Source organism: Podarcis cretensis (genome assembly GCF_951804945.1).
Source record: "Podarcis cretensis genome assembly, chromosome: 1".
NCBI lineage: Eukaryota > Metazoa > Chordata > Lepidosauria > Squamata > Lacertidae > Podarcis > Podarcis cretensis.
In genome coordinates, this window is record NC_137170.1 from 36,882,366 (window position 1) to 36,895,938 (window position 13,573).

Sequence of the window (13,573 nt, forward strand, 5' to 3'; positions counted from 1 at the left end):
AAATGATGGATTCAAGTACATAGAAGAACTGTTCTTAACATTCCACAGTAAAACAAAGGGAATCTGACCATTTGCAGGTGGCGCTGTGGGTTAAAGCCTCAGCGCCTAGGACTTGCCGATCGAAAGGTCGGCGGTTCGAATCCCTGCGGCGGGGTGCGCTCCCGCTGCTCGGTCCCAGCGCCTGCCAACCTAGCAGTTCGAAAGCACCTCCGGGTGCAAGTAGATAAATAGGGACCGCTTTATAGCGGGAAGGTAAACGGCGTTTCCGTGTGTGGCTCTGGCTCGCCAGATGCAGCTTTGTCACGCTGGCCACGTGACCCGGAAGTGTCTCCGGACAGCGCTGGCCCCTGGCTTCTTAAGTGAGATGGGCGCACAACCCCAGAGTCTGTCAAGACTGGCCCGTACGGGCAGGGGTACCTTTACCTTTACCTTTACTTTACTGTTTAGAAATAGATGTTACCAGTTAGCGATAATAGACCAGATTATTTTATTAAGCCTTTTTACATTTTTTTGGAGACACAAATAGTTGTTAGACATATGAAACAATTCTATTGTTGGATTTCTAGGTATACATCTATAATTCATTATAAAAATAAAAGTTCTACTTTTTAATAGTCACTGTCCTTTATTCCCAGCTATTAAGAGTTTTATCGTCCATTGTGGGGGCCTCCTTACAGATGAAGTGATTCAAAGATTGCTTCCTCCCCTCCCATGTGCTGTTGCTTTGCTGACACAGTGAGTATTGCTGCTTAGCAGCACTCATTTTTAACTAAAACTTTAATTTTGAGCTGTTGATTTCATAGCAAAAAATAAAAGCACTGAATATTCTCTGGTGTTTTCTACAAATATCAACCAAGTAATGGTTTTGTGCGGATAGTTGTACTAATGTGGCAATCCAGGTTGAAATTTTATATGTGAAGAGAGGAAAATATTGGTTGGAAACTTCTAGAGCAGTCCTTCATAGAGTCAGTGCAAGATTCTGTCTGATACAGAAACTGGTTATCAGGTCCTTACTTGTGTGTTTGCAGCACAAAAAGCAGTAGTTCTTTCTTCCTTTTAAATGTACCATCATTTTTGAATAGTCACGAAGTTTAAGAAGAAGCCAAACAGCCATGTCTTCTTGCAGAATACTATAAATTGTAAGGAGTTCAGGCAGACTGTTTCATCCTACCACACTTCAATGTTCAAACCCTACTGAACCTTCTTGGTCTCTCTTACTGGACTTAACTGTTTACTGGTGTTTTAGGGCAGGATTCTTGCCATCCTGTTTTGGCTTCAATTCTGTCTGGACTTGCCTGATGGGGAAGGGCTGTAGCTCAGTGGTAGAGCACCTGCTTTGTATGCAGAAGGCCCTGAGTTCAAATTCCTGCCATCTCCAGATACAGCTGGGAAGGACTTCCTGCCAGATACCACAGAGAGGCCACAGCTGGCCAGTGTAGACAATACTGAGTTTAATGGACTAATGATGAGACTTGTTATAATGCAGCGTCTTGTATTCACTTCAGTTCAGCATTAGAGGGAGTGATATTTTGAGAATTGCTATACAGTGGTACTTTGGTTTTCGAATGTAATATGTTCCAGAAGACCGTTCAAGTTCCAAAACGTTTGAAAACCAAGGCACAAAGGGCTCACTGCAAATTCAGTTGAGAAAATTGAAAAACATGCAGCAGAAGCCATTCGACTTCTGAGGCACATTCGAAAACGGAATCATTTACTTCTGAGTTTTTGGTGTTCGGGTTCTGAAACGTCATCAATGGAGACGTTCGAGAACCGAAGTACCACTGTACATATATAGTGCTGTACAGTGGTTTTAATTTTTTTAAGCTTTCCAGACACTGAATTTTAGGTGAGGTACAAAGCAAACTAGTAGCTGGAATTTGTTGGATAGATGTTTTTCTCTTTTGACTTTAGTATGTGGTTTTTTTATGTTTTAAGGCTTCCTTCACTAACTAAAACCTATGGCAATCCTTTAAAACCATCAGCAGTGATGTACAGGAAAAGACTTTATGAACTGCTTACTTTATTGCCTCCAAAGAGCTATGAAGGTAAGTTATCAATACAAGCAATACTTCCCTGAAACACTTCCAAAGGTTTTGTTCTTGTCCTTTTTGTTTTATTGACAAATGGACAAACCAGTCTTATTTTAATGGAAAAGTAATTTAACATCATGAATTTATATTTATACCAAATGTGTGGATAGTAATAAAGCCAAAATATTAATTGAGAGAGCTGTTTCCCAGGAGGGCAGGCCATTTATACAGTGGTTTATGGAAAGAGAGTTTCACCTGAATGAAGTTTAAGCCATATCTAGAGTACCTGGGAAAGGAAAAGATGCCGCTTGCCTGCTCTGATGGACTTTGTTGCTTAATTCAGACATCACACCAAACCAATTGCAGGAGGGCTCCCCAACACTTCACAGAAGCTTTGTGGAGGTTGCAGACATGGAGTAGGGAAATAAAAGGACTGGTTATGCAAGCTGCCTTCTGCTCACATAATCACTGAATACGAATAGCAAAATAACTTTCATTCCAAAGTAACTTTTGTGTTCAATACAACTAAACCTGACTTGTAACAAAGCTGTTACAAAAGCTAAAAAGTCTCAAAGCGAAAGAAGAAATTGTAAATCTGTTAAACATTTTTTTTTTGTTTACTTCAGTAACTTGTGTTTTTACGTAGGTACATGAATTCATTTTTGTGCCCTTGCTGTCTTTCAACCTGACCACAATGCTCTACAAATAGTGGGATTTTCTGAAATTGTTCATTACATTTTTCTTTGGCTCAAAATATCTAATAGGATCCTTTTCCTGATATTATGAAGTTTTGACATCCCACATTTGTTTAACTTGTTTAGTGTTATGACTTGCCAAAAGGCACATTTATCAGAAGTCCCAAATACCATACGTACTTGGCAAGGGAAGTGCCATAATCATGAATATGGACTTCCTGGGATGAGGCTCGTGTGTTGCACTCCAGGTGTGCTGACCCCTGCAGTTTCCCCAAATGCTGTTGACTTGACGGCAGAATCTGTGGCAGTGGTAGACTTCACTTGCATTTCCCAGAGTCTTCTGTGTTAAAGATAAAAAAAGAGATCTCATCCTTAAGCACCTTGCCAATCGTATCTTTAGATACTAGTTTTATATAAAAATAATTTTCTTCTATCTCCTTAATTTACAGGAAGCTTCTCTGCTGTTCTCAAAGAACTAGTGCTTGATTTGACTCAGCCTGATAACCAGATGTCACCCTCTGCTGCTTACCTTCCATCTCTCTGTCACCAGGATGAACTTAACTTACTGGGTCCTTTACTACAGGAGACAGAGCACAGATTTATTGAAGAGCAGGTATGCTTCAGCAATAACTTACACATTCAGAGAAGGTAGTCTGATGTTTGGTGATAATAATTGCACTTCTCCAATTTTTGCAGCTGTTCCTAGTTAACAGTATAGCTGGTGGAAGTCTGGAGTATGACCCATATGCAGTTTATGAGAGAGCTGCAGAAGGTGGTTCTGTGCCTAAACCCTTACCGCCAACATTATCTATTATTGGAGCAGCAACCCGTCTCTTTGGAGTCGTATTTTCCCATGTTGCAGAGTCCCAAAGGTAAAAACAATAAAAAAGATCATGACTAGTGCATGTAAAACAGGGTGTTGCGATGTTCAGCACATTGGAATTTCAAAAAAAAGTAAATGGTTATGTGGCCTGAGGACTCTGTGTAAAAATATATCTATATAAAATATTATACAGAAGCTGAATTAATTTTCAGCCTCAGGTTAGCTTATGTGTGAAAATAATTAGCTATTGAGAATTGCTGAGAAAGTGGTGCTATAACCCATCCTGATTCTGCATAGGTGAGATTTGAAATTGGTTTTCCCAGATCCAAATCCATTCATGTCCATCTGAAATGTCTGAGACATCTTGATCCTTCTGGTTCCTTTAGAGCAGAAACTTCTACCAAAAATGCAGAAGTCCAGCTGGATGGTTACGTGGGAGCCGGTTGAAGTTAAATCCTTTGAAGACAGAGGTCCTCTGGCTGGGGCGGGACAATATGGGATTGAGGGGGCAACTCCCATCTCTTACGGGGGTGCAATTAGTGCTAGCACCATCCGTTAAGAGTTTGGGTGTAATCTTCGATACCTCCCTCTCTATGGAGGCGCAGATTACAGCTATAACAAAGGCGGCATTTTTTCATCTCTGCCAAGCTAAGCAGTTGGCTCCTTATCTCTCTCGCCCTGACCTAGCCACTGTGATCCATGCGACGGTCACCTCCAGACTGGATTATTGTAACTCGCTCTACGTGGGGCTGCCCTTGAGACTGACCCAGAAACTCCAGCGGGTGCAGAATGCCGCGGCGAGACTCCTTATGGGGTCTTCGCTGCGAGATCACATTCATCCAGTACTATACCAGCTGCAGTGGCTCCCGGTGGAGTACAGGATCAGGTTTAAGGTGCTGGTTTTAACCTTTAAAGCCCTATACGGCCTAGGACCCTCGTACCTACGGGACCGCCTCTCCTGGTATGCCCCACAGAGAAACCTACGGTCTGCAAATAATAACATCCTCAAGGTCCCAGGCCTCAGAGAAGTTAGGCTGGCCTCAACTAGAGCCAGGGCCTTCTCGGCTGCGGCTCCAATCTGGTGGAACGCTCTGTCACAAGAGACTAGGGCCCTGCGGGACCTGACATCTTTCCGCAGGGCCTGCAAGACAGAGTTGTTCCACCAGGCCTTTGGTCAGGGCGCAGCCTGACTCCCTCCTCTGGCAACCTGCACAGAATCTTGCTTAATCGGTTGCCATTAATTTGATTTTAATTAATTTTTATAATGAAATATTTTTGAATGTGTGATTATTTGATTGTTTGATTATTTGATTATTGTTAGCCGCCCTGAGCCCGGCTTCGGCTGGGGAGGGCGGGATATAAATAAAATTTATTATTATTATTATTATTATTATTATTATTAGTCTGCCTGGTCCACAGTGTGTTGCCTGTAGTGGCCTGCCATATCCTTTTAGAAAGAGCGTGAAAGCAAGAGCTCTCCACCGCTGCCTCCATTATACACTCACCCACCCCAGCCTGAAAACAACTGGCATTCCAAGGAATGCTGCCTTTGAAGTAACATATGTGGACATTTTTCTGTTTCCCAATCTAGTTCTAATTTAATATTTCATGTGCATACACAGCTTCTCATAAAGCTGCTTCACCTTCCTGCCATTTTCTAATTCAGGTGCACAAGCATTTGTGAAACCAATCTGCGGTATAACAAGCACATTAGGGTCTATTGATGGTGAGCAGGTAGGAACAGAATAGGCTGTGGGGAGGAAGAATAGTTAAAGGATATTGTTCGGCCTCTTGTGATTGGCCACTTTGAATATTAATCCAGCCGCTGTAGGAGCAGCAGCAATGGTTACTGGTTTCCCACCTATCTTCTCAAGCTTACATAATACATACAGTGGTACCTCAGGTTAAGTACTTAATTTGTTCCAGAAGTCTGTTCTTAACCTGAAACTTTTCTTAACCTGAAGCACCACTTTAGCTAATGGGGCCTCCTGCTCCTGAAGCAAAGTTCTTAACCCGAGGTACTATTTCTGGGTTAGTGGAGTCTGTAACCTGAAGTGTATGTAACCCGAGATACCACTGTATCTTCTAAAATGCAGAACACAAACAACAAAATGCTTTTCATTTAGGAAGTGGGGGTGTATATCCATATATGCAAATATGTTCACATGCATCACTTTTTAAAAACATAATAAAATATATGCAGTGTTATAGTAGTTACTTAGAATGATAAAGTTGGATGATACTTTTTTTAAAGGGGTAGATAGAAAGAAAGGTGTACTAGATTGGGATTAACAGACTACCAGAGAAAGGACCCTAGGGACACATTGGGAAATAGTGAGTTCTACACTAGGGGACATGCCACAGCAAAAACAGTGTTCCCTGCTCAACAACCTGATATCTGTTGAACTTGGTTGAATAACAGAGAGATTAGTTCTATCCCCTGTCTCCTCCTGTTTTTGTGTTTTTAAGGTTGCAAGTATTAGAACAATTATTGACATCTATAAAACAAACCAAAGGATCACGGCAGCAGATAGTACAGCAAAATGTTCTATCAGCATTTTCTAATGTTCTGAAGGTAAAAGTCTCCCTTTGTTACAAAAACAGGTCTGTTGGCTAAAAAGTGATTATACCTTAAACATTGAGAGGTGTTACTATAGTGCTGTTTCTGTGAATTAGAAAATTTGAATAATACTTCTGAGAGTTCTATGTCCTTGAAAATAAATCACATTATTGTGGCATTGTATTAAATTCCATACTTTTGTAAGTATTCATCACCAGGAAGAAAATTTAGAGTTTGAATATAGTTTCAATAAATGCAACTTTAAATATGCGTATTTGTTGCTTGCCCCTTCTTAACTGTTTTTTCTCTCTCTTTCTTTCTGTTTACCATCCACCAGATCTTGTCCTAGTTTTCTGTTTTCAGGCTTAGAGGTGCTTTATACACTTCTTTTTTTGAAGGGAACATGTTACAGACTCTTTAACGTTTCAAACACATACCGGTTTATTATTTCTTAACCTCGTGCACACTGTGGAATTGCATGATGGACACTGTCTTTTCTGACCTTAAAAACATGCTGCATTGACAAGGAGAAAAACTGGTGCAATGCAGGAATCCACATTCCACTATTGTTTAGAAACTCTCTAACAGAAACCATGTTTGTATAGCTGGAGGTGTCCTGTATTGGCAACATAATTATCTTCCTCTTGCATCTAGAGTCAAATGGAAAAATATACTGCTATATGTGCAACCCACCTCAGTTTTCATCTTCTTGATGTCTGGAAAAAAACTTTTCCCTACAACTCATAAGCTGCTCATGCATGAGAAGATGGGTTATATATTTTATATTCATTTTTCAGGCATCATTGCCCAAAATTTAGCAGCTTAGAGTGGTAGAATAATACAACCTTTGGAACTACTTCTGTAGGGATGTTTAATAGATAGTCTTTATCCCTGTAAAATTCTGTCTACTGTATCTACATACTGAGCTTTTTTAAAAATAAATCTTTTGTTCTAGCACTTGGCTAGTTGCAAGGGGAATTTAGGTTCTGAAGAAATTCGAAGCTGTGCCCTGACCTTAGTGATGAGTGCCTTGGAAAGTAGTAACCCACTCTTAAGATGTTCTGCTGCGGAATCCTTGGCCAGACTTGCACAAGTAGCTGCTGACAGTACCTTCACTGCTGGATTGGTGCAAATTAGCTTTGACAAGTAAGGCACTTCTTATTGCATTGTTTTGTTACATTGCACTGTACTACAGAATGAACTGCTTGGTCCTATGCATATATACTCAGAAGTAAGGAAAAACTTCAAGGGTAGAGTTCATTGTCATGCCATGATGAATGTTCCATCTGTGCAAGCTTTTAATTTTGCTAGATGAAGAAAAATATCCCATTTCTTCCCTCTGTGTGATGTTCCGGTGGTTCTCAATAGCTTTTTGAATGTCCAAGTACACTGTGTCAACCAGATGCTTGATGACATTCTTGAAGAATTAAGTGAAACAGGCTTTGCTCTTGCAGAAACCATGCTGACTCTACTTCATCAAGGCTTGTTCTTCTATAAACTTGGTTATTTTACCTTTAACAATAATTACCATTAGTTTTCCCAGGACAAATGTTAAGATAACCAGCCTGAAATTTCCAGGATTACTCTGTATCCCTTTTAAATAATTGGTGTGATATTTACTGCTTTACAGTTCTCAGGGATGGAAGCTGATCTGAGGGGCAAGTTATCTATTTTTGTTAGAAGGTCAGCAATTTGACATTGCCATCCAGACCCAGCAATCTGTCAGTTTTTATTTTGTGTATTAGGCCTAGAACTTCATCTCTCATTACCACTATCAACCTCAGTTCGTCAGATTCCCATCCTGCAAAAGTTAGTTTGCAAACTGCAAAAACCAGTTTTGAGATCTGCTACTGTATATCTTCCATTGTGAATATTGATGCAAATAATTCATTCAGCTTCTCCTCTGGGTTCTGGGCAGAGGATACCACTTAGCTATAAGGAGACACCAGTAACATATTTTTTCCTCTTTGCTTCACTAAAGTTATCTTGTAAAGCTAGACTCCGTTGCTATAATCACCATTCTAATTTCATTTGATTTAACATGTATGTGACACTTTCCCCAAAACCAAGTTGAGCTCAAAGCATCTCTTACCCAGTTTATTTTTTATTTTTTATAATACATAGACTAAAATCTGCCAGAGATGTAATATCAAGAACAGGACATTCTTTGGCTCTGGGATCCCTCTATAGATATCTAGGAGGAATAGGCTCCACTCAGCACCTGAATGCTTGTGTTGGAATACTTTATACATTATCTCAGGACAGCACTTCACCTGAAGTACAGGTATTTATTGGATTCAACTGTTTTTCCTTTTTTTATTGTGTAAGTGGCTTTGAGGACCTTCACGTGGAAAATTAGTGTAACAGTTTTATTATTTATATCCCACCCGTATATAACTGAACAGGCAAACCTTTAAAAAATGTTATCTCATTTGAGTATTGTTTAGTAGTCATTTTGTAAAGTATGTCTTCCTTCATAAAAGCAGACTTCAAATCCTTGAGCTGTTAACTTGGTTGTTGTTGCTCTTGTTGGTTGTTCTTCTTGTTGATATTGAACTCAGTTGGGGGAAGTGAAGACTGACCATGAACGGCACATGCATCTGGGACGAAGGTTCAGTGTCTGTTCAAAGTGCCCCATTCACTATCCTTTCCTCCTTGCAGTTCTTCTATTTATTGAACCCTCTACTTGTTTCTTCTGAAACAGGGATGGAGGGCAAGAGGGTGATGGAATTTTCAAACTCAGGTCAGCAAGGACAATGTTTGCTCCGTGAACTTACACACACACACACACACAGGGGGGGGGCATCAGCTCTTAGATAAGCATGAACACTTAGAGCTGATCTGCGTGGATTCCCACGTGGCACCACACTCCTCCTCTTACACGTGCTGGGACCATCTATTCTGATCTCCATTTTAGATGCAGGTGTGGGAGAAATGTAGTCAAATCTAACTATGCATATTCTTTTCTAGGAGTTAAGGCCATAGAGCTGTGTTGCTGATAGGCAGGCTCAGACCATAGAAATGTAATTGGTAGAGAAGTCTCTGTGTGATGTGGTTTCCCCTCCTCTCCTGGAGAGGAAGAAGCATATAGTACTCTCTGTCGTCAGCCAGCCATGAAGGAGGTGTGCCTCCAATCATTCCAGCATCATGCATATGCCTGAAACTGTTTTTGCTGTAAACACAAGTATTTTGCCTTCATTTACTTTTAATGCTGTTGCCGCTAAGGACGAATGTTCGACTGTGAGAAAAATATAAACTGGTCATGTTGTCTGTTAACCCACACACGTGGTTCTGTAGTGGAATAACATATAGTTAATTATATTCCCTCATCTACCTAATAAAACCCATCAGCAGTTAAGTGAGCGGCTATTACCATTGAGGAAGGCAAGAAAGTTCAGGCCAGTTTATATCATGTCTCTATTCATGTATGCCAGAATTGGTACTTACTCACTTCTCCCTTCCCTTAGCCCTGCCGTGAGGAGCAATTATGTTTCTTCAGGTCATTCATCTTAAACTCCTATCATTTCCAGTCATGTTGTCATACTGAATTATATTATTTAGCACCATCTCACAGAAGTACACTCATTTTACACAATAATTTTATTTTTGGTCACAGTTTGCGAATTATTTTATGTTTGTGCATTTGTATGTGTGACAGCACAGCATTTTTGGTATTTTACAGACCTGGGCACTGCATTCTCTGTCACTGGTCATTGATTCTGCTGGTCCTCTGTATCACGTGCATGTGGAACCTACCCTCTCTCTTGTTCTTATGTTGTTGTTGACTGTGCCTCCTGCTTATGCTGAAGTTCATCAAAGCCTTGGTCGCTGTTTAAATGCACTTATCGCTACTTTGGGTCCTGAGTTGCAAGGTATGCACATATTTGCGACGTAATGACAAGACAGGAACCAGGCTGTTGATTATGAAGCTGGGAGATAATGCTTTGCTAGTTCTCACTTAGTGAAATGTGTATGGAGTACAGCAAGAACAATGTTCAGACTTCTGCATATCGGGACAATTCCCCCCCCCAAGTCTTGCACAATCACATCATTAGCTTGGGTGTCTCCGGCTGTAGTTGGACTACTACTCCCAACATCCCTGACTACTGGCCCTGCTAGCTAGGCATGATGGGAGTTGTAGTCCAACTACAGCTGGAGACACAAGTCTCAGAAACACTGGTGTAGTTTGTAGCCCTCAAAGCTCATTTAATGGATAAATTGAATGTGACCTGCATGCTTCTATTCTTGAGTGCTTCAAATGACCAGTGCTCTTTTCCCCTGGCTGGAGAACCCCTACTAGTCTTGAGGTCTAGGCAAATTTTCCCTCTGGGTGCATATAGGTGCCCTTCTCCCTGATTGCCTAGATCAACTATCTGGTTGAGGCCCAAGCAAGTGACATTGACCATGTTCTTTGCCCTTGGGTGTGTGGTTTTTATTGCAGAAATTAGCCAGTGCAGGGTGAGAGGTCATTCAAGGACCCTGGCATGGAAGGTAGGGTGTTCAACCACCTGCTGCCTGCTGCAATGTGGATTGAGATCCCATGTCTGCAGGGTGGGCAGCGGGAGAAGGAACTCCTAATGAAGCTAATCAGGTTTTTTCTCATGCAAATTGCCAGCACTGGGAGCCTAATCAGGACTGCAGCCACGAAAGGGGTAAAGCCCTCTAGTCCCATGCCAGTGTCCCAATATGCATTGCCCCTGCACAGTTCTGGGGCTTTAGTGTTAACATCTTCCTCCTGGCCAATTTGTCTCAGTAATTTCTATTATTGCCCATTTTGTATGGGGAAATGTTTTTTTACATATGGTTTTGTTTAGCGCAGGGACTTCATTGTTTGATGTTTTGTGAGCCTATGTATTTTCAGTTATGTATTTCTGGTTTTTTTAAATGTTAGAAGTAATCTAGAAGATTTAGCGTAGGCGGTGCACACGCTGAACAAATAGTAATGCAGTTTTTGATGTTGTTAACTGCTATCTGAGGAAAAAGAACATGACAGAGGGAAATCTTCCTCCTTCCTCCTTTGTCCTGTGTTATAGGCAGCAGCACTACAGTTTCAGCCTTGAGGGCATCTTGTCTCCTGGGCTGTGCAGTGATGCAAGATAATCCTGACTGCCTTGTCCAAGCTCAAGCCATCTCTTGCCTTCAGCAACTTCATATGTTTGCTCCTCGCCATGTAAACTTGTCTAGCCTCGTACGGTGCCTGTGTGTAAGTACATATTTACATGTTAAGCTTTTTTGTAACTTTGGAAACAGAGCATTGGAACTGCAGCTTTAAAAATTGTTAATGTGCCATTACTTTTTTAGTCATTAAAGTCCACTTTTTCAGACACATAAACTGAAACATGCACTACTTCCATGAGGCAGGTTAATTTCTTTGAAAACCTGCCTTTTCAAGGTGGGAACTGAAAATGAACAAATTGTTCTGAGGAAACAATTTATAAATTGTTGTTGGAAGTATGGTGAGTCTTTGGTTACTAGCAAAGCATCCTGGGATATTGCAAAGTTCTCTCACTGGCTTCTGAAAATTGTCGGTGTGGTGTCTGGTTTGTGTTTCTCCTTTAGTGTAACCACTTACTGGTTCTGTCCTGTGGGCAGCAGAAGAACATTGCTAGCAGTTGATGGCATCTGTGTATCACATTACAATATATGCTAGTGAATGATTCCTTGATATGTCTGTAAAATAATGTTGCCTGAGTTGGAATGAGACATAGGAAACATACAAAGTTAGTGAATGCTTTTGCCACGTCTTCATTCTAAAATACTGAAAATTTTGAATAGAAATATATGGACTTAATGTTGTCCAAGAGAAAAAACTCCCACATATTATTTTATACAGTGGTGCCCCGCAAGACGAACGCCTCGCAAGACAGAAAACCTGCTAGACGAAAGGGTTTTCCGTTTTGGAGGCGCTTCGCAAAACGAATTTCCCTATGGGCTTGCTTCGCAAGATAAAAATGTATTGCGAGTTCCTGCAGGTTTTTTTTCCTCCCCCCCCTTTTTCTAAGCCGCTAAGCCGCTTATCAGCTGATCCGCTAAGCCGCTAAGCCACTAAAAGCCGCTAATAGTGCTAATCCGCTAAGCCGTCAATGGGCTTGCTTCGCAAGACGAAAAAACCGCTAGACGAAGAGAATCGCGGAACGGATTCTTTTCGTCTTGCGAGGCACCACTGTAACGAATCTTTAGAGACAGTTCATTGGTGCTACCTCACTAGCCCATTCTGCCTTCCTCAGCCCCCACATGACTTACTTAAAACCAGTTCATAGGGAGGCCCTGGTTGTCAGCTTTTTCCTCATTAGTCTCTGTGTTCCCCTTGTAGAAGACAGCAGAGAGAAGAATGGGGACAAAACTAGAATTACGTGGGTTATGATTCCACCTACTTTTCATCTCCCTGCCTTCCACTCTTCCAGTCCCAATGAGCCCCAGTGTAGAGATTTGGTGGGCATAATTTTATATCAAACTGTGTGATAATTAGGCTCTCTGTCTAGCTCTGGCAGCACATTTGGATTGGGGTCCTATGACTTCAGAGTACTAGTTGTGAATCACTCCTGACAACTTTTGGCTGCAATCCAAAGGCAGCCACTGCTCATAGCATCCAAGCTTCTCTAGATTAAGACCTTATATGAACTATCCCATCTTGCTGTAGGTATTATGGTCTGCTTTTTCTTTTTAAAAAGCAGCAAGTACTTTGGTGTAAATTTAAAAATATAAATTGGTTTCAAATGCAATTTAACATTATCAGTTCATTGTTTGTTTGTTTGTTTCATAAGATTTATAAACTGCTTGGTTTTTTTTAAAAAAACAACAACAACCCTCAAAGCAGGTTTACAAAAGATAAAACAGTAAAATCATTAAAGCTGTTTTCAGCAGTTAGTATTGGCATTTGGCTTTTTCATTTTAAGGACCTGGAGTAATAAGTAATGAAAGTTGAAATGTGCAAGTGCTCATCTTGTGGCAGTAAATTTGTTTTCCATTGTTGAAGGTTGGGATCACTATGGGTTCTGATACCTAGGTTTTGTCATGACTGGATTATCATTTGTTTTTGTGCAGGAGATCTTGTTGGAAAATTCTGTGTTGGTAGGTCTCTGTGCACTGTTAAAATTTCAGCAATTTTCAGTGTTCTTCTTTTAATTTTCTCATTTTCTCTATTTAACCATTAATGTCAAGAAAAACTTTTAGCATGTTGAGTTATGTTTTGTTCCGGTCTAACCAAATTCTTTCTTAACATTTTTATAGCTGGCACACACACTTTGCTGTGTATATTTTATTTTTGTGTCTATTTTATTTTTGCATTAGTTTAACTTAAAACACCTTAAACTAAAAAAAAAAAGAGACCACCATTTTAAGGGTGTGTGGGTGTGGTTTGTATGTGTGGTTTGTATGTACTGCTTGCATTTTTTTCTGTCCTTGTTTTTGCCATTTTCAGTCTCTTAAAAATGAAAGAGATCAGAAATGGGCATTGTTATCTGTC

The 13,573-nt window shown here is 40.6% G+C and overlaps 1 protein-coding gene across 3 annotated transcripts in view; it reads left to right on the plus strand.

Moving 5' to 3' along the window:
• Positions 1 to 13,573, plus strand: part of HEATR5A (HEAT repeat containing 5A) — a 62,612-nt gene that overhangs the window by 26,253 nt on the left and 22,786 nt on the right. For 2 of the 3 annotated variants that reach the window (XM_079954255.1, XM_079954257.1), the window contains 10 exons: positions 636 to 735; positions 1,936 to 2,045; positions 3,175 to 3,338; positions 3,422 to 3,597; positions 6,018 to 6,123; positions 7,064 to 7,254; positions 8,233 to 8,392; positions 9,791 to 9,980; positions 11,142 to 11,311; positions 13,153 to 13,179. In XM_079954255.1, coding sequence (XP_079810381.1) covers positions 636 to 735; positions 1,936 to 2,045; positions 3,175 to 3,338; positions 3,422 to 3,597; positions 6,018 to 6,123; positions 7,064 to 7,254; positions 8,233 to 8,392; positions 9,791 to 9,980; positions 11,142 to 11,311; positions 13,153 to 13,179 — 1,394 coding nt within the window. The remainder of the gene's footprint in view (positions 1 to 635; positions 736 to 1,935; positions 2,046 to 3,174; positions 3,339 to 3,421; positions 3,598 to 6,017; positions 6,124 to 7,063; positions 7,255 to 8,232; positions 8,393 to 9,790; positions 9,981 to 11,141; positions 11,312 to 13,152; positions 13,180 to 13,573) is intronic. The other variant, XM_079954256.1, reaches the window with a different exon arrangement.